The sequence below is a fragment of the Channa argus genome, chromosome 17, assembly GCF_033026475.1.
Source record: "Channa argus isolate prfri chromosome 17, Channa argus male v1.0, whole genome shotgun sequence".
NCBI lineage: Eukaryota > Metazoa > Chordata > Actinopteri > Anabantiformes > Channidae > Channa > Channa argus.
The window spans coordinates 8,310,770-8,331,248 of NC_090213.1; the positions used below are offsets into that span (position 1 = coordinate 8,310,770).

General features: G+C 39.8%; 2 protein-coding genes across 8 annotated transcripts; one reads left to right on the forward strand and one right to left on the reverse strand.

Moving 5' to 3' along the window:
• The first annotated feature begins 570 nt into the window (after positions 1–570).
• On the forward strand, positions 571–12,156 carry capn3b (calpain 3b). 6 transcript variants are annotated; one of them, XM_067483014.1, is made up of 23 exons: positions 574–1,115; positions 2,915–2,984; positions 3,448–3,566; positions 3,754–3,887; positions 4,423–4,591; positions 4,897–4,980; positions 5,076–5,167; positions 5,405–5,482; positions 5,833–5,993; positions 6,121–6,290; positions 6,395–6,406; positions 6,750–6,958; positions 7,105–7,141; positions 7,733–7,756; positions 7,977–8,063; positions 8,879–8,956; positions 9,048–9,105; positions 9,186–9,253; positions 9,851–9,919; positions 10,014–10,092; positions 10,251–10,367; positions 10,599–10,657; positions 10,885–11,270. In XM_067483014.1, exons 1-23 carry the CDS (start codon positions 798–800, stop codon positions 10,909–10,911), a joined length of 2,319 nt encoding a protein of 772 aa, XP_067339115.1. In that variant the 5' UTR covers positions 574–797; the 3' UTR covers positions 10,912–11,270. The 6 variants fall into 6 exon arrangements, 5 of the variants coding, with proteins under 5 accessions (XP_067339116.1, XP_067339115.1, XP_067339117.1 ...); XM_067483015.1 differs by lacking the exon at positions 7,733–7,756 and having other exon boundaries at positions 573–1,115; XR_010911335.1 differs by lacking the exons at positions 10,251–10,367; positions 10,599–10,657; positions 10,885–11,270 and having other exon boundaries at positions 571–1,115; positions 9,190–9,253; positions 10,014–10,086.
• A 13-nt stretch (positions 12,157–12,169) lies between these two features.
• Positions 12,170–20,435, reverse strand: znf106b (zinc finger protein 106b). Of its 2 annotated transcripts, none has more exons than XM_067483007.1 (21): positions 20,345–20,435; positions 19,777–19,907; positions 19,622–19,683; positions 18,928–19,131; positions 17,495–18,796; positions 17,055–17,409; positions 16,906–16,966; positions 16,232–16,386; positions 16,068–16,128; positions 15,207–15,984; positions 15,043–15,092; positions 14,818–14,951; positions 14,503–14,637; positions 14,276–14,392; positions 13,831–14,022; positions 13,607–13,669; positions 13,389–13,508; positions 13,169–13,240; positions 13,015–13,086; positions 12,674–12,820; positions 12,170–12,488 (listed from the first exon to the last, which is right to left on the reverse strand). In XM_067483007.1, exons 2-21 carry the CDS (start codon positions 19,903–19,905, stop codon positions 12,432–12,434), a joined length of 4,266 nt encoding a protein of 1,421 aa, XP_067339108.1. In that variant the 5' UTR covers positions 19,906–19,907; positions 20,345–20,435; the 3' UTR covers positions 12,170–12,431. The 2 variants fall into 2 exon arrangements, with proteins under 2 accessions (XP_067339108.1, XP_067339107.1); XM_067483006.1 differs by having other exon boundaries at positions 15,207–15,987.
• Between the last annotated feature and the right edge of the window lie 44 nt (positions 20,436–20,479).

A 20,479-nucleotide genomic window follows, 5' to 3' on the forward strand; every position in this document is an offset into this window, starting at 1 on the left:
GAGTCCAGTGTCCAATCCATGACATGCATTCTCTTTTTATTTACGTTTTATACATTATCCCAACTTTTTTTGAATTAGGATTGTAAAACAAACTATTTTAGTCATCTCTCTACAACAAGCTTTCAACTACTTCATTTATACATACTAAACATTAAAGGACATACATGCATTCAGCCACAGGGTTCCTAGCAACCTTTGTCCACTTTAGCTAGTTTTGTTCAATCTGAGAAGGCTTCTGGTTTGTGACCTGTGCTGGGTCTCATGCTTGGTCCACTAATTAAACAGCCTTTCTAACCTGGTTCCTACTACTAACTGCAGGATCCTAAAGTCCCCCACACACACACTATAATAGTGATCCATATTTGATTAAAATAGTTAAAGGACAATTGGTCACATGACCACACTTTTTTAGTCTTCTTTTGAATTGCACAGTAGTATTATTTCATTATATTGCAAAAATGTAGTCACTGAATGTTGGGACAGGGTAAGGGTCTCTCTTTGAGAAGCCACCACCCCTTTTTAATGGGACCTATATTTAGATCTAGCAAGCTCTAGGGTACTCAACTGGGAGTGCTGGTGTGAAAGTTTGGTTCCTGACTTCATGAGCAGCAGCAGTAGCATAATTTTTCCAGCAAATTAAGGAACTAAAAGTGATCATTGGAGTCAAGGAGGAGACAGGAAGCTTCTTATAGCAGTTTTGCAAGTGTATCATCTGTTTTTGCAACAAAGGAAGGACTTCAGAGTTTCTTTTCTCTAGTTTATAACTGCACTCTGAAACAGCCTGAGACATTCGCAAAATGGGGGACATGAATCATAAAGGAAATGTGCTGGTTGTGGAGGACACAGAAATCAAAGTTCTCTATGAAACTGAAGCAACACTTGGGCCTGATAGTCAAACTGACTATCCATCTGCTGGGACAAACTCAATCTACTCTGCGATTCTGAGCAGAAATGACGCTGTCAAGGATGCCAAGCGTCTTAAGACTTTTTTGGAACTGCGAGACAAATACTTAAACAAGAAGGTTTTGTTTGAAGACCCTCTCTTCCCTGCAAATGACTCCTCACTCTTCTACAGTCAAAAAGCTCCAATGAAGTTTGAGTGGAAACGCCCCTCAGTGAGTGCCAGTCTTTCATCATATCCTTTAGGCCAAGTTACACTTAATGTGAAAGTGGTGCTAACATGTTTACAAAGGCTCTTCTCTAAAATTCCAGTGTACCTTATCACATGCTCCACAACCTGGAGGTGGGCTGTCATGTTGATACGGTTGCATGGCTGTGAGGGCATTACACTCAGTTATCACCTTCTACAATCACAGACAGCTGACTGTCACACAGGGGGACACTATGTCCTGTTGGATGTAGAATTGCATATACACATATTTGTTTGGCATTGGCTTGCACCAGGGTTTGTCCAGTATTCTACCTTTGATTGTATTCCTGAAGCACATTCGTCATAAGACATATATAGTCTACTAGAAACATCCTTCGTCACAGTTCCTGCCAACACTGACACAGATGTAAATACTAATAGACAGAAATGCAGACATGACAAATGCCACAAACATTCAGCAGCATCTGACACTCTATAGCAAAAGGCAACTACAGTCTGAAACTGCTGCATTACAGCAAAAGTCTTGCAGTCTAAATATAACTTAAAGGACAGCTTCACTGATTTTAAACTTCCTTCTTCTGGCTGTAGTTTGAGTAGGACATGTACATAAATGCCATTAAACCTCCCTCTGACTTTCCTATATCAAACCATGTCTCTACTTCTAGCTGAAAAATGCTTCCAGATGACATCACTTTAAAGACACCTTCAGTTCATATTAAGTTTTCTTGTTGCTCACATTATGGAGATTGTAATCTTGGTCAGCCTTCTTTCACAGAGAAGTTTAAAAGCATTAGCTTAGCTAAACATTAGTATGTAAGGTGTTAATTAATGAGCTTTAGAGGTGCAAATAGGTGGGTTTATTTACAATCTGACAAAGACAGGATAACTGTTTTCCCTTGTTTCCAGTCTTTATGCTAAGCTACTTCTTAGCTTCTTAAAGATAATCAATTTTAATTCTCTATAAAAGCAAATACAAATATGTCTAAAAGAGATTCATTAATTACTGCAGCAATAAATACAAATATAATGGTAATGTCAAATGATTTTTAAAATAAACACATGTAAACTGAATATGTGCAAAACAACACTGAAGCATGGGAGCTACTTGCTACTTATGGGCAGATGATAACTACCACTTTAAACATTCAGTTGAGATTAGTGATACATAAATTCCAGGGTCAGCTCAGGACACCATCCAAATGTAGAACATGAGGCTACATTTTTTAAATGTAATGAATTCTAAATAAGATATTCATAAAATCTGATTTCTGATAAATTTCTTAAAATAAAAACTTGTTTTCCAACATCTGAGGAATGTAGACTACATTTCAGATATACGAGAAGGATAAAAATGCTGTTATTATTTTGACCTTGATAATTATATGACATTATCAGACTCTTTACATGTTGTGGTGTTGATTGTTGAGATGAAATGAGGGCTTCTCCACATTTAACAAAGCTTTATCACTTGTACAGAGGACTAAGGTCTTAGGTCTATTCCAGTGAAATAATGTTTTACAAGTGGCTTTTTAGTTTCAGTTCAGATCCTGTACACAGTATCTAAGTAAATACAGTAGATTTTAAATGACTGCGACGTTCAAATGTTGCTCAATACCAAAAAGTTGTTTGTGATGGAATACTTTGAGGTCATTGGTATTATTTTATTTTAATTTGACCTATTTTATCTTTTTTTTCATCTTCCATGGGTTTTTATAATGAGAAAAAATATTTGACACATATTCTTACCAATTTAAGTTGCAGCATGTTCAGACAAACTCTTCAGAATGGTGTTTTCTTTGACAGGAAATTTGTGAAAACCCCCAATTCATCGTAGATGGAGCCAATAGAACAGACATCTGTCAAGGAGAACTGGGTAAAACTTTCAAAGCACTCAAATAAATCTCATTCAAATACTGTAAGTGGTTAAACACACAGTGCGTCCTGACAAACACATGTCACTTTTAACTGTTCCTTTTAAATATTGCCATGTTTTTGTTACCTAAAGCTGCATGTTTAGACTATACCAATACAAGAAATACATATAAAACAGAATAGAAAATAGAGTTTGCAAGCATGGAAATCACACAAAAATAACACTGAACCACTCCAGGTGTCGGATGTAAAATGTGCAGATAATTCTTTTAGTACATAAAGTGTGTTTATAACTTCTTTACAAGCAGAGTCATTCATGTTAAAGGGCAATGTAATAAAAAAAGGAAATATTAGCATTTGATATCTTACTGATATCTGTAGGAATGTGGTTTTAATCTGTGACAACTGTGTTACTTTATGCAGCGGCATGTTTGGATCATAGCTCATGAATCTTCTCATGACAGGTGACTGCTGGCTACTCGCTGCCATCGCCTGTCTGACACTGAATGAGAAGCTGCTCTACAGAGTGATTCCCCAGGACCAGAGCTTCACTGAGAACTATGCCGGCATCTTCCATTTCCAGGTTCTGAAATGATATCTTAGTGATAAGATAATATGAGTGAATAAGAGTGATATGATAATTTAGTTTTTTACATACATGCATGTAAAATTTTCTAAATGTCTATGTTTATTACAGGTGGAATGGGTTTTACATAATGTGAAAGTCTTGTTATGCTTGTGAAATCATATGTCCTGTTTCCTGTTGTCAGTTCTGGCGTTATGGTGAATGGATCGATGTTGTTGTGGACGATCGCATCCCCACGTTTAAGAACCAGCTGGTGTTCACCAAGTCTTTCAGAAAGAATGAGTTCTGGAGCGCTCTATTGGAAAAAGCTTATGCCAAGTAAGCAGAGCCTATTAATGTCCTCTGCAAATTGGAGGCGTGCAGCTCGTCACATTTTCACCTCACATGTGTTGCTGTTACCCTCTCACCCAGTCCACTGCAAAAGTTTGTCATATTTACCAGTAATAAGCCTCTTTTCAAAAATTAAAGTCTGGCTACACAAAACAATGCCAGCCGTCTTGAAAGAGAAGGTTCGCTGATTTTAACAATTATTTTTACCCGTGCCCATGAGAAAAAGGAAAATGACTTCACTGCCATCAGTGTAATGACACTTGGCTTAAGAGGATCTGTCACACAAGCTGATTTACTCCTAAAACCACTGAAATCACCAAATCACTCATTATTGGCAGCCAATTCTGGACAAAGTACCTCATTAAGGTGCATATTTTTTGCAGTGTAGTCACATTGCAGGGCAACTCGAGTGTCCTCATGTTTCACAAACTGGCAACAGAACCTGTGAAGAATCGGCCTTGGAGAACAGACATGTCAGCACATTTACCAGAATGACTGACCACTCTCTCTTCTGGTATCTCAGGTTGCATGGCTCTTATGAGGCACTGAAAGGGGGGAACACTTTGGAAGCCATGGAGGATTTCACAGGTGGAGTTACTGAGTTTTTTGAGCTGTCTGACTCACCCAAAGACCTCTACAACATCATGAGGAAGGCGCTGGAGAGAGGCTCGCTGATGGGCTGCTCTATAGATGTGAGAACAGAAAACATAAAAACAAACCATAAAGTGGCCCCATGCAAACGCAAATAAGCAAATAAAAAAAGCTATGAACAATGCAAAAGCAACACTTAACACAACTGACTAAAGCCTAAACTGACATCAGTTTTAGCTTTGAAGAAGGTAAATAGATATAAAAGTGGTGAAACCCAGGCACTGAGCGCTGGATAGTTTCTTCTTTTTCTTGTTTTCAACAATTTTGTCACAATATGGGTTTTTAAACTGTACTGTACATCACATGTGAATCAACAAAATCTGTGTGTGTGTGTTGTATTTGTCAGATTCGTTCAGCCAGTGAAATGGAGACTCGAACTGACCAAGGGCTGGTCAAAGGTCACGCCTACTCTATCATAGCACTAGAAGAGGTACAGTACCATTGAATATTAAAATTACTGTAAATGGGGATTTGTTATTTGCAAACGCAAGAGCTTTTCCAGTGCTGATGATGTATTGTCTCTAGTGTGACGAGGTTGCAAAGGACTCCAGAATTCGCTTGATACGTTTACGCAATCCCTGGGGTTGGGTGCTGTGGAAGGGACCCTGGAGCCCAAAGTAAGGACAGTTTTCCTGACAAAAACATCCACTCACATGACATTTGCACACAATTATGTGCATGTTAAGTTACAACGGTATATTCGGATGTAGAACTGTCTTTGCCTTTTTATATTTAGGGGTCCTGTGAATTGGTGCCATGAAGCACCATGTAAATTATTGGCTTTGGAGTTCCATTGTACATTTACATACAGAATATTAACACAATGTAATGAATGTGGTTTTCTCTTTCCATAGTTCAAAGGAGTGGTCGACCATTTCCATCGCAGACAAAGAGAACCTAAAAAAACAGACTGTAGAGTCGAGTGAGTTCTGGTGAGAGAAACCACTTTACTTCAGTACGGCTTTAAAATGAAATGTCACCATCAACCATGAAACTAAATTATCTGCCACAATTTTTACTTCTCAACTTCAGCTGTAGCTACTTTAACGTGCAAAATAATAGTTAACCATGCAAATGTTTTTCTGCTAACATGACCTAATCAAACCTTTTTTGACTTTTTTTCTATAAAACGTATAGTTTATGTATTTTAGGGATAGTCCAGTGAGATGGGGATAATTATAGCTTAAAGATCTGCACATTACAAGTGAGCCTGAGCACAGCGTGGAGGGATTCTTCCACTAGGTTTTTCTCCTATGAGCTTCTTCTTTTGTGTTTTCATCAGGATGTCCTTTGATGATTTCCAGAAGAACTTCACTAAGCTGGAAATGTGTAACCTCACTCCCGACACACTGCAGGGAGATGAACGGCACAGCTGGACGGTGTCAGTCAATGAGGGCCGCTGGGTGAGAGGCAGCTCGGCTGGCGGCTGCAGGAACTTCCCAGGTAGGTTTTGCTCTTCAGTTGCAACGTTTATTGCTCTTTTTGTGCCTTTAAAATCCAATATTGATAAAACCGTGGTCCTCAATGCTTCTGTATCCACCTGGAGACTGACGCATTCTGTGTTTTACAGACACATTTTGGACAAACCCTCAGTATCGGCTGCAGCTGTATGAAGAGGATGACGACCCAGAGGATGGGGAGGTGGTCTGTACTGTTGTTGTGGCTCTGATGCAGAAAGGACGAAGGATGCAACGCCATAAAGGGGCCAAATTTCTCACCATTGGATTTTCCATCTATGAGGTAGGAATCTCAGGACCCTCAACACCTTGGTGTTCCTCCACCATCGAGGAGCTGATGGACATTCAAGTCGAACTTCCTGTTTAACCTATTCTTTGTCTCTGTAGGTGCCGAAGGAGGTATGCCCATCTTGCAGAAGGACATTTTTTTGAGGTCCCTGTTTCCTGTTTTGACCTGTGTCTTGTGTGTGTTGACTTCAGACTTAAATGTTTTAAAGCATCTAATATAAACCTCAAAACACAGGACAGAATACTTCCTGCGCTCAAAAATAAATGAGGAACTATGAATAACTAATGATTTCATTGTCATTTCATCTGTTGAAAATAGGATAGGTTCAAGTAAAAGTTACCTGCCGCACATTTGATTGTAATATTTGATTATTTTATGATTTTATACTCATAATATTGGTCCATCTCACCACTCTTATGATCTCACAATATCTACACTTTTTTCCATCCATAGATGTGTGGACAGGATCAACACCTGCAGAAGGACTTCTTCCTGTACACAGCCTCCATAGCTAAATGCAAGACCTACATTAACCTGCGGGAGGTAACGGAGCGTTTCCGCCTGCCTCCAGGAGAGTATGTCATCATCCCCACAACCTTTGAAGCCCATCAAGAGGGAGAGTTCATCCTCAGGGTCTTCTCTGAGAAGCAGAGCACGTCTGAGTAAGGACAACCTTGCACCAGCTACATGTAGAGTATATCTGATGGAGGAGCGGATGTTATTTTTGACATGGTTGACAGTAAAAATGCAAAATGTATATTGAGGCCTTTAACAGAATGAATCATAATATTTCTGTGTTTCCCCACAGGGAAGCTGAGAGCACAATCGGGTCTACAATAACGCAGGTTTGCAACACGACTGAAGAAGTAGTGGGGTGACATTATATTCAAATAGTTGTGACTGATATTGCATTGGTGAATTAATTTAAATACAGTCCCCTTTGAGTCAATACTTTCTACCCCTGTTTTTCCTTAGTTGAAGAGTGTAAATAATGTTTTCTGTGAAGCAGTTAAGTGAAAGTATAGTGTGGTAGTGGGGGCTCTTTGAAGCCATCTTGTTTTTAGCAGGATCTTCAGGGAGCGCATCACTTTTACACAGACTTTCAGGCACATCTTTCAATAACTATAGGTAGAAATGAAACATCACTACTAAAGCCAGGTGTCGGTGACATTCAACCCCACAGGACATGGTCCTCCAGCTGAGTGGATTCCTTCAGCAAAATCATTGCCTCTGAATCGCATGATCACAATGCAGTATCAGTCTGAATTTGATATACTGTAAATCCTACATATTCAATCAACTTTGTTGTTGAAATCTTTTGCTTCGCCCCACAGCATACTTTTCTTTTTTTTACTAACAGTCTTGTATATCCAAATGTTTTCCTCTCTTTCCTCTCATTTCATCCGTCTGTCCTTCCTTGTATTATTGGCAAGCAGCAAGACAAGAAAAAGAAAGAAAAGGTAACGTACAAATGAGGCAGTAGCATCAGTAGTTTGCTTTTACACTCTTCTGCTTCTCTGCATTGTGTATATATGTCGGCTATAAGCACTGTTGGCCCCTACAGTATAGTTTGTTCCATTATTGAATGTACACACGGAATAAATATAAATGAACTCTCTCCTGTCTGTTTTGTCTTGTTAAACCCTCCTCTCCTCTCACCCAACATCACCGACCTGCCAGCCGATTGTGTTTGTGTCAGACAGAGCACGTGCCAACAAAGAAATTGAGCATGACAGCATTCAGGGGGAAAAGAGAAAGAAACCAAAGGTAATTACCCTGCAGACTGTGTATAGATTGTAAAAGACACTGTCACTGTTCAGCTGAAACACACACAGACTGCAGCTAAGCAAGAAATAGCTCACTGTGACATTTGACTGGTTGTAATATCTGGAGACTGACTGCACTGAAATATAATCTCAACAAGGTCAAATAGCATCACTGGCAATGAAGCAACTGAGTTTGAAACCATATAATCTCAAGTGACTCAGCTGCACCTGTTTTTCTGTAAGGCCTCAGTGTATACAGACCTCACTTCTGGTCAGTCATGTGGTCACTAAACAGATGGAGAGTATTAAAGATTGTGTGTCTGTTATTGGTATATTAATATATCTTTCCTTCATCATGCATGTAAATTGGAAAGACCAAAAAAGTAGAACTAGCTCGGCAGAAAAGACAAGCATTTTTAATTTTGAAAAAAATAATTTTGCTCTAAAAATCTATATTTTTTTTAAAACCAGGCCAACAACAAACTTTTAGCTATAGCTGATTTACCACATAAGAAAACACTAGATAAACAAGTCTCATTAATTCTAAAGCTTGTTAGCCAAACTTTGAGGCCATTTCTTTTGTCCAAATTCAGAATGTTTCGCCTAAAAAAACATTTAAAAAATACAGATACATAATCCAGATACAACTATTACACACATTCTCGGATGTCACTGTTTCTATAGTGAGGACAAATTGACCTTTAGACTCCTAGTTTATTTTTAAAACATACTAGACAATTCCACTTCAAAATATTTTGATATGTTCTGCTGGTACTAATAACTAATAATAAGTGATTTATCCTCTTGGTGCCTCAGAAAAAACTGTTACAACCTGAGGAGGAGACTGAGGAGGAAAAACAGTTCAGAGCCATTTACCAACAGATTGCTGGTGAGGTGAGTGCCAGCAAAAATAAAGTCAACACAAGCTAAACATGATGTGTTTTATTTGATCTTATATGAAACACATTCTCCCTCCTTCCACCAGGACATGCAGATCTGTGCCAACGAACTTAAGATGATCATGAGGAACATACTCGCCAAACGTGCGTCACTGCAAAGCTCGAGCTCATCATTGCAGACTGTGTCATGTGGTCGTCACTGATTCCAAGTCTTTTTTCCACAGATAGTGAAATTAAGACTAAAGAAGGTTTCAGTCTTGAGACATGCCGGAGTATGATCGCTTTGATGGACGTATCCTTTGAGTGAGTTCCCAAATTAGAGCAGTGTGTGCACCACCAGCCATGGAAATTACTGTACTTTTTTTTACACACAATTTTTAAGGTACCTTCAGAAGGAAATATTGTACACTTTACTCCATTACATATATGTCACTATTCAGGTTTCAGGTTAACATTACGAAATACAATTAACAGATAAACTATGACATATTACTATAGGCTGATGTAAGTTGATCACCACTATGGGAAATCACACAGCTGCACAGCAGTATACAGTACTAAATTAAGTTGGTACCACCTTTAACTCTTGCAGCAAAAAAGTAATGTACACAATTATCTGCATAATCTGCATGAGTACTTTCAGTACTTGAAGCATACTTTCCTGATGACTGACTTGCAGTTGTATTCGCTGCTTATCTTGGTGCATCACAATCACCCGTTGATCAGTGTGAAAGCAGTGGCAAGACTCTGTGTCCAGTGTGTGGGACCTGCTCACAGAATAACAGCACGGCTGCACAATTAGAGCTAGAAAACTCCACAGTGACCCAATTAAATATGGATTAGCAAGTACTCGTGTATGTTTTATTTCCATTAATAAAACTGTTCTCAGACTGATGGCACAGGAAAGCTGAACCTGCAGGAGTTCAAACACTTGTGGAAAAAGATCAAGCAGTGGCAGGTTAAAATGATCGCTCAGCCACAATAATTTCTGTTCATATCTACCTACGCTAGGGTACAAATGTTTGGTCTGAATGTGGCCTTTTGTGTTGCAGCTGATCTTCAAACATTATGATAAAGACAAATCCAGCTCCATAAGTAGTTTTGAGATGAGGAACGCTGTCAATGATGCAGGTGAGCAGCATGACGAAGTACCAGTTTTTCCATGATTGGCACAATAAAAAAAAAATAACAGCATAATGATCTAATGGTTATTTTTGTTAGAAATCACATCTATTCTCAATATAACCATTTAAAAACCTGAACATCTGTTTCATCCTCTCCACACGAAGGGTTTCAGCTCAACAAACAGCTGTATGACATCTTAGCCATGCGCTACGCAGATGAACACCTGAATATCGACTTTGACAGCTACATCTGCTGTTTTGTGAGACTAGAGGGCATGTTCAGTAAGTCCAGGCCTCACGCATTTGAAACAACCCACAAACATTTATATTATGTTGCCTGGAGGCTTGGTGATTAAACATATCTTACACAGCTCATGAAATTAGTGTTATTGGTAATAAAATTCTGAAATCTTTACATATTTGTTTTTAATCTTTACAGGGCCAAATTTAACTTATGGATCCTGTTGTTTAGTCTTGACCAATTGCATGAAAACTATGTTTTGTGACTTACAGGGGCATTCAATGCCTTTGATAAAGATGGGGATGGACTAATCAAGCTTAATGTCCTGGAGGTAAGCCAATTTCCCAACATGCTATTGTGTCTGTTTATATTTTATTACATACAGCATCATAAGGCTTGTGATGAAGGGCATCAGTTATTCCATAAAATATCAGACGTTCTTCAAAGCTGCAAAAAACATTAGTGCAGTATGTGTGTCTCCAGATTTAGAAACAAGTCTATATGTAAATATATATTTAACATGAAACTCTCTGTTCTCATCTTTTGTTCTTTTTCCAGTGGCTTCAGCTGACCATGTACTCTTAATGTCACCATTTGACTTTTGGAGTAGCTGCACCATCACTTACTAGACACAGTTAACTTTGTTTCTTTTCATCAGCTTTACTGAGCCAAATGTGTTTTTGCATTTTACAATGCATTACAGCCGAGTCTTGATGTGAGATTGGGTATTTTAATCATTTATCCAGTCTAGGCAATATCCACAAGATATGGTTTAAATGTTATTTGAGCTGATTTATTGACATCTTTGAACAGCTTTTTTTTTTTAAGAGAAAAAGTTTGATTAAAAGTGAAGTCAAACATGATTATCAGGTTACCCTGACAATTGCCTAGATATTCTTCTGATGTGATTTCATTGCAGATTGCTGAATTTCCCATGCACTGCCAAGCTACTACGATGACTAGTGGTTAATATAGCTCTCAGTGACTGAGCGTACCTTTATAGACATTCTTGTTTTTCAAATATACTGGAGGTGAAGATTTTGAATTATATACATCTTTATTTTTTTATTTCTGTAACATACAGTAGATATGAATTGAAAATTAAATACATACTGTACAGTATAGCATACAAAAATTGAGGTGTTTAATAGAACACCAGACAAGTTAAGTCACTGGACATTTTGGTCTGAAAAAACATCACATCCCTCAGTCTTTACATGAGGAACTCATTTTAAAGTTCTATGCTGTCATAGTGTGATGTGAGGAGACAGGGGAAGCCGGGAAGTTATTACACATACAGTATCTCTAAACTGATCATTTAGTCAACAAAAGGAACAAGCAAACTCAGTTTGTAATGAGAATCCAAACAAGAGAAACTTAAATGCAGTGACACAAATTCGACACTCTCAGTGGTATAACTGTCAAAAACTTTATAAGAGTCCTCAAAAACCAGTAGATTTACATGAGAGATGAGCATGTTTAAGGGTATGGGATCTCAGGTATCCTTACACTAGCTCTTAGATGGGCAGTTTGATGATATCGTAGACCACGGAGGCTATTCAGGTAATTACCCTCAGGCTATTTAAGCTGCTTTACAAAAGCTACTCAGGTGCTTAAGCCAGTGCTGCATTGTTTTCTAAGTGTTCTGATTAGTTTTGCATATGATGTTTCTGAAAAGGTTTACTGTGTCTAAAGTACTGAGTCAAGTGATAAAGCTTAATTACTCAAACTTAAACAGGTGGCTGCAAAGAATAAAAATAAATGCACATGAACAGTGTTCAACCAAATGTTCTAAGTGTGGTTGTTTCCGGTATCACACACTTATTTTCTTCATACAGTGTCATGTCTTACTGTCACAGTTTAGAGACAACAGAGGTCAAACCAAATAAATGAGATAGACAGCTAAAATGCTAAAAACAGAAGAAAAAAACAAACTATCCACTTAAAAATGAGTTTATTTCCTGTACTGTGTTGCAAGAGTTGCACGACAAAAACAAGCCCAATCAGAGCCTCTGAGTTACGCTGTAGGCTACAATTTCAGCCACGGAGCTCTGAAACTACCAATGGATGAAACCTCAGCGTCCTTTCATTTACCTTCACTCCACTCAAGATTGCATCCTGTTTTCATTCTCCACATGGCTTTTCATGTGTTCAGGCAGCTCCTGCAGGAGAAATCCAAACAAAGGTGACACCATTTGTCCTGAAAATTACACTGTTCATGGTGATGTTCAAATGTACTACACGAGTTTGAAAGAAAGGACACATGCTTGGTGTGAACACACTCCATGTTAAGTAAGCTAGTAAGACTTGAGGACGCATTGCTACGAGCCTATTGACGGTTCGTTACCTGACAAACTGCCTGTTGTGTGGCAAAAAAAGTGTTGCAGCCTCTCCAGCGACATCGGACCGTCTGCAGGTTCGGGTTACTGTGATCTCCCACAAGATGCTGCACAAGATGCTCTGCTACGCCAAATATTAGGGAGCAGTTCTGCCACTGAACAATATGCAAATGTTGGGACACAAGTCGATCAGAAAGTATAAAACATCTTTTAATGATTAAGTATTTTCAAGATGATATTCTTCTCGTATCCAGAGCAGAGGGACAGCACCGAAAATAAATGCGTATGGACATGATTGTGTGGTCTATGCACAATGATAAAAATGACTAATATTTGTATTAGTTCTTACCCAGCAGCGGCAGTTTTTCATTAAGTTGAGCTTCACAGCTTGAACAGTGCCATCGTAACAGCCTGTGTAGATCTGTGTGGGATAACAAACCAGCAATTTTAAGATGCCACAACTACACAAAGTTTTTCGCACAAACATGGTTTAGTCCACTCACCACACTCTTATGGATGGCCATGCACATCACCATATCACTGTGACCCCCATACACCTGCAGGCGGTCATGGGACTAGGGAGAGAAAGAGAAAAAAGGGAGAAAAAAAAAACAATTCATATGTAAAAATGTGTATAAACTGATCATTAAAAAATTTTTGGCATCCAAAGTTTGCTGCCATGTATCAATGTAAAAAATGAAAACGTAAACGAAATGTAAATACCTGTAGCTCATAAACTCGGACCAGTTTGTCCAGGCACGCTGTCACCATCACTTTGCCCAAGATGACAATTGATGTGACAGCGTGATCGTGACCCTTGTAGATACGAACCAGCTCGCCTGTCTACAAAAGACAATGAATGACAAAAATCTAATGCCTACAAGTACCAGGTCAACAATCCTTTATTCATACAGTATACAACCCTGATCTGTGACACCTACATGGACGTTGTGGGCATGAACAGATGTGTCACTGGAGCCGCTGAAAACCAGGTCATTTACTACCTGCAGACAACAAAGAAAGTACAGTCAAATTCAGCTCATTAAACTTTTAAGTGGCTCCATTACAGCACTGATTGAAACATGTGTCCAATGGAAAAAACATAAAATCTACAATCATTTTGTTTCCTAAGTTCAACAATTGAAAAAGTGAAGAATTGCTTCACCTTCATACACAGCACCGTTTTGGTGTGACCCTCCAGTGAGCGCAGCAGCAGGCCGCTCTTGGCATCTCGTACGCTGATGGTGCTGTCGTAGGAGCCGACCAGCAGCACTCGGCGGGCGCCCTCCTGGGCTGTAGCCAAACAGCTCACCCCTCTTGGGCCATGGCACTCAAACACATCCAGCTGTTTCAGAGTCTGAAAAGACATGAAGAAGAGATGAAGAAAATAAGTGGGATGGCGAAGGAATGAAAAAGTACAGTCTAGGTAGGGAGAATCCTTTTCCTGGTCTGGTTACTGAAGTTTTTGGGAAACAGCTAAAACAGAGACACAATCTGACAACAACAACAAATCCACTTCCAATGACTAGCTTACAGCACATGAGGGTTTTCTTTTGTATACCAAAGCAAAATACACTCCACAGCTCTAATTAATATCAACTGTTACTCACCTTCAAATCATAGCTAGCAACTGATCCATTGGCGAGCCCTGCATACAAAACGTTCCAGGCTATGTGCAGACACAGTACTCTGTCTGGTAGAGAGAGCTGCTCCAGACACTTCTTAGACTAGAAGTGAGAGAGACCATACTCATCGGGATACTACTCTTCAGCATAAGGGCTGATTTACTCGTTTAGATTGTTTTAACAGTTTGGCTTCATGTATTAATGCTCTGTACCTTTATGCTGTAGCAGCGGATGGTCTGGTCACTGGATCCGGTGTAAAGGCGAGCAGGCATGTTAGAGGGGGATGACACCAGCAGACAGTTGACTTTGTTAGTGTGACCCTCAAACACTGCTTGCATCTCCCTGGTCTGGATAAACACAGACAAAACGCTGTAAGCGTTGCTAAGTATTTCTTTAAAAAAAGTGGCATGGATTTAGTCTAGTACACTTCTTCAGTCTAATGTAATCCAATACAGCATGGATTGCATGATTTCTAATTTTACAGGGTTTAATTCCTTGTTTTAATTTTTTGACTATAACCAACTTACAACCAGACTGTATGCTCGCGTTGTGTTGTCCCCTGAACAAGTGTACAACAGGCCGTCATGTATTTGCAGGCCATGGACGGGGCCGCTGTGATTCTTAAATGCTCCCAAGGACGGCTTTTCATTCTCAACTAACTCTGAAATAAAAGACCGTTTGCTGTAATTGTAAAATTTTTCAGATATCAGGTTTGTATTTGCATCTTCACAAACAGGAAATGCGCAGCTCACCTGCAGTAATACTTGCATCTTTCACTGGCAGAGCTGACAGTGGAACTTTTCTAAGGGGTTAAAAGACAAACACTGGTCACATTCCTCCTTTGTTTGCCCTGATCTGCAGCTAAAGAATCCTTGTAATGGTCAAAATTATACACGATCCCTGGAATGGATCTTACCTATCCTCGTCGGTGCGCTGAGACGTCTGTGTGCCCGTAGTGCTGAAGTCCATTTTGGCAGATGTCCGAGGAGACTCCTGGTTGACATGAGCATCTGAGATGGTCTCATGGTCCTCATTGTCTGATTCATCAATGTCAATGATCACTGGGTAGGAGGGCTCCATCATTTCGATGGAGTCATCGCTTTCGCTCCCATCATTGTTGTCGGGTGCTGCAGCAGATGATGTTTTATGTCTTTCGGGGACAGACTTGTCTGCTACCATTTCTTTTCGTTTAACTTGTTCTTTGCTAAGGTTTCCTCCTGTCTTTTCGTCAGAATCACTGTCAGTTGGCTCCTTTAAACCCTCTTTTGCGTCTTGCTCCTGTGGCTTGGCAGATGGTTCGGCCGAGGGAAGTATATTCATCGATATGGCAGCAGCAGTTGTAGGAGCAGCTAATTGCGATGGTCTGAGCAGCAGCGTAGGGAGCAAATCAGGGGGAAACAAGGCCACGGGTTGGTTCAGAGGTACTTGAGGTGCATCAGTGTTCGACAAGACTGCTTGTGTAAACTGATTGGTCTGTACAGCTGGGGGTGGCTGGTGCATTTCTTGCTTTACTGACACAGCTGACAGAGCGATGGGTGTTTGATGAGTTTGGGTGAAAGATGACGTCAGGGTCGTGGCAGGTGGTTGCTGGTTAGCAACACAGAAAGAAAGAGGAGAGAGACTTGCTTGCGCAGAAGCAACTCCTACTGTTGGGGCAGGGGCTTTCTCAGTTCTACTAAATGCTTCAGAATATCCTTCTGGAAGAGATTAAGAAAGAATTAACCAAACACTTTGTTGCATATCAGTCAAGTTAGAACAGGAGGTGATTCTAATGTACCTTGCATCCCCTGCAGAATTTCAATACGCTTGGCCCTCAGACTATTGACCTCAGCAATGAACTGAAACAGCACAGAGAAAAACTTAATGTAAAGCAGTAAAAAGACATGTGGGAAATGTAAAAAAGAAAGAATACATGGATATTTTTTACACTTGTGCTGGTACCTGCTGTCTCAACAGCAGCAGTCTTTGCACTTCTGTGTAGGCAGCTTGCAGAGCGTTGCGAGCCTCAAGTAGAGATTTGTCCAAATCCTGCAAAGAGAGGCTCAGCTCATCCTCCCTCAGTGACACCGCTAAAAGCTGGTCCATTTGATTCTGGTCTACCGGTGAAAAAACAAGCAGGGACTGACTGCATGACAATTAGAAATAACTTCAAACATTACCGAGATCTAATCAGCAGTGGTCTACTCTACGTAACAAGCATCTAAGAATATCTAAAATTACTGCTCACCATTTATTAGCTTGGAGAAATGTTTGAATAGGAACATGTTTTAAAAGATCCCTGACCACCAGCAGAATCACAGCATTCTGCTTCCTTGTCAAAACCTGGATTTTACATTACAAGCAGAGGTGAGGAGCAGGCTTTGAATAACACGTCTGACAAAACACCCCCAGACCTGTAGTGAAATGTAAAAGGAATGGCAGCAGCACTTAGCAAAAAACAGTGTATTGAGGCGTCAGTGTGCCAGCGAAGTCCTTTGAATTGATGCTGTTATCCAGCAGACTTGTTTGTATAATTATCTAGAAATCTTCTTTAAAATAAAAATTAATTAAGCTTCACAAAATTATATAAATAAACTAAGGAACTGATAACAAAGCACAGAAATTATCTTAATTACCCCTGTTTGACTTTATTTTCTTCTTTTTTCCACTCGGCTCCTTGTCAGAAACACCCTCATCCTTCCAAAATACACAATAATTACATTTCAGCATTACATGTTGTATCAGCAAACTGGACATTTAAGCTTTACCCCCCTAAACCACTTACTGTTCCTGTGCTGCATTTCCTCTTTCTGGTGCTGCTTTTTTCTCTCAAGCCCCAACTCTCAATCTTCAAGTTTGGTTCAACTTTTACAGAAGCTGCTGTTACTGTGCAACTGCTCCCTTCCTGCTGTGCTGCAGCAGACTGCTGCAGAGGCTCCTGGAGACATTCTGACTGTGTCTCTGTTCGAGTGTCCAGATGTGTTGGGTCCTGGGGTGGAGGTGGTAAAGTAAGGTGTGGACCTTTAGGAGTGTCTGGAACTGACTCCCAGTGGAAGCCTTCAGACAGAGGCACATCATTCTCCTGTGGTTGTGCTGAGCTTTCTCTGACTGTTGAAGGGCTCGGCAGCTCAATTCCAAACCTGTAAACGCACATAACAAAAGGAAAGTGCAGAATTAAAAAGAGGTAAAATAAAAAAAAACCTCCTGTAAAGTTTTCTTCCTCACCTGGGCATGCCTTTGATGCTGTCCTGTTTCTTCCTTTTCATCCCCTCATACATCTCGCTCCAGCTTAACCTACTCCTGGCCCCTGATAAACCAAGCATCTTGTTCAAAGTTGGTTTAGGTCCGGCCTCCTTACCCCCCAGAGCTCTGCCTTGTTCATGGGCAATTCGAACCCTGCGGCTGATTGTCAATTTGGGCTCAGGGGATGTGGTCTTGCCCAAATGTTGGGGGAGTGAAGTTGTATTATTGAGGACCCCTTGAGCTTCTCTGCTGTTGGGCAGTCCGCCTGAAACTACTGAACCCTGGTGGCAGTGCTGAGGCCTGTCCTGTGTCCTTTTGCAAGCTGTCTGTTGTGGCTTATCATGAGCAATATTAGAAGCCCAAACCACAGAATGGGCTGCAGGAGCAGGGCTGTTAACATCTGGAGATTGCACAGATGTAGTTACAGCAGAAGTTGTGTGGTCCTTGAAGGAGGCACCTGTGGGTGGCTCCCTCTCAGCTCCACCCACCCGGACAGTTGCCTCACTGTTTTGCTTCTTGGCTTCACGATCTGCTCTACAAGGCTCCCTCACGCCCAGTGCTCGTCGGATTTGCCTCAGCATTGCAGTGACGTCAACATCCCGTATGGGAGGTGCACTCACTAATTTGTTTGTCGAAGCAGGATTAGCAGAACAATGTGCATTTTCTTGTCTTGGCTGAGAGGATCTTATACTTTCATTGTAGTTGTCATCAAAGATGATTGATCCATTCTGAGGAAGGTGATCACTGGTGAAGTCTTTATCCATTTCAGTACTGTACTGCCTGTTGTAATGATCATACTGGCTGATAGCAGGCCATGATGTTTGCTCTGGTATATTAGTGGAACATCTTTGGGTGTTGTATGACCTTTTAAGATTTCTGTTTGTTTGAGAGCTCTCCGCTTTTACATTGATACACTGACTGTTGACAGAAAAGTCGTCCGCGTAATTCAGTTGATGAGTTGAATGGGTGAACTGATCCCGGACATTAGGTTGATGCCAGGTTCTACCTGTGGGCTCTCCTGACAAACCAACTACTCTTCCACTCTGATTCTGGAAATATACTCCTCTTTGGTGAAATCCTCTTTGTAGACCGGTTACTTTGTTTTCCTTGTTTTGAACAATAGCACTGTTGCTTCCTCTCTGATGGGTTTCTTGCATTTGTGTACTTGTGTTCACTTGACTGGATGCAACTGTGTTTTTGCTGGTGGTTTGCTGCAGCATTTCTGCACGTTTCTGACCAGCTATCTGCTTCAGTTTCTTTTTCTTCTTTTTCACTGCTTTCTTCCTGTGACAGAAAAAAACAGTTTTTCAAACCCCAAAATCTACATATCCCATGATGGAGGGAATGAAAAAAAATCTAATGTTTTCATTTTAACATAACAATAAACTAATAGATAAAAAAAAAAAAAAGCTTACTCCTCTTTCTTTAGTGTCTTGTTTCTCTCCAGGATTTGTTTGATGGTCTCAGTGCTCAGAGTCTTATGTAGAGAGATAGGCTTAACATTTTTAGACATCAAGCTCTTCAACTTGGCCATGTGTTGAGGAGTGGAAATGTGCTGGGCGTACTCATTTAAATGCATAGACGACGCCTTACATGCCTGGCATTCATGAAATGAATTTCTGTTTATGGAAGAACATGAAAACATTGGTGTCAGATATGCAGAAACATCAGAAACGCACCTTTAAATTTGCAACTAACTTCAAATGATTTATGAAATAAATGTAAGTTATGGTTATGTTGAGTCAGCTTGGCAGGGGCATACTCTGGTTGCGTATCCTTTGAAAATACCAAAATGACAAAAACGACAATTTCAATATTTTTTTCAATATATTTCTCAATTAATAAACAACAACTGTTGACAAAATTATTTTTAGAAAACCAAATGCTTTCTAAAGACAAGGAGACCTACAAGGGCTAATTGAGGACTATATAAAAAGTCTATAGTAAACTGGCAAAGTTATGACTGAAATACGACTATGACTAAAAGTGAGTAAACAAACAGATTAATCAAAGCTTGTGTACTAAATTACAAAACAAATACTTTTTTTTTGTATTTGTCATATCAAAGTAATAATGAAAGGACGATTGTATCTGACTAATGTTACTCACTTGCCCAGGACTGTCTCCAGCTCCCTATGATGCAACATACCATGGATATGTTCTTGAGCTTCCTGGAGTAAAAGGAAGATATTATCAAAATTAGTTAGGAAAAGATGCACATTGAAACATCCTCTATTTGCTACACATTCATAAGAGCCACTTACATGTCTGGTATAATACTTGCGACACAAAATACAGTAGATTCTTTTGGCTTTCCAGGTCGGCTGTGCATTGTTGTTCTTCTTTATGGGTTTTTTACCGACCTTCTTCTGTAGGGTTTCACCCTTTGCCATTTCTGATGTAAAAGAACAATAGGTAATAACACATAATTGAAAAGAAAGCCTTGCAATACCATTAAATATTAGATAAATAAAGCCTAGAAGCAGTCTCACAATAACAAGATAGTATTACAGATTGAACACAATATCTATAGAGTGAAGACTGCTGATGGCATTTCGGTTAAACCCACATTTGGCTTATAATCAATATAACACTGCAATAATTGAGCCTAAAAAAACAGCAGCACAATGTGGTTGTTAGGTCAGAACTATCCTCGGCTCACTGAAAGCTTAACACGTTTAAGTTTGACTTAACACTTTCAGATTGACGTTAACTGCAGTAACGTTATAGTTTACACACGCGGTTTGGCAGAATGAACAACTTTTATGCACATTATTATCAGTTTTTCTAAGCTGAATATTAAGTATGAATTGTAAAAAAGATCATATTTACCAAAGAATTTTCACATGAAATCAAGGCACCACAAATTTTTAAGCCGCCATGTTTGCCTACGTCACGTACGTCACTTCCACGTCTCCCAATTGCTGACGGCAGACTGTTTTCGTAGATCTACAAAAGATCAGATCG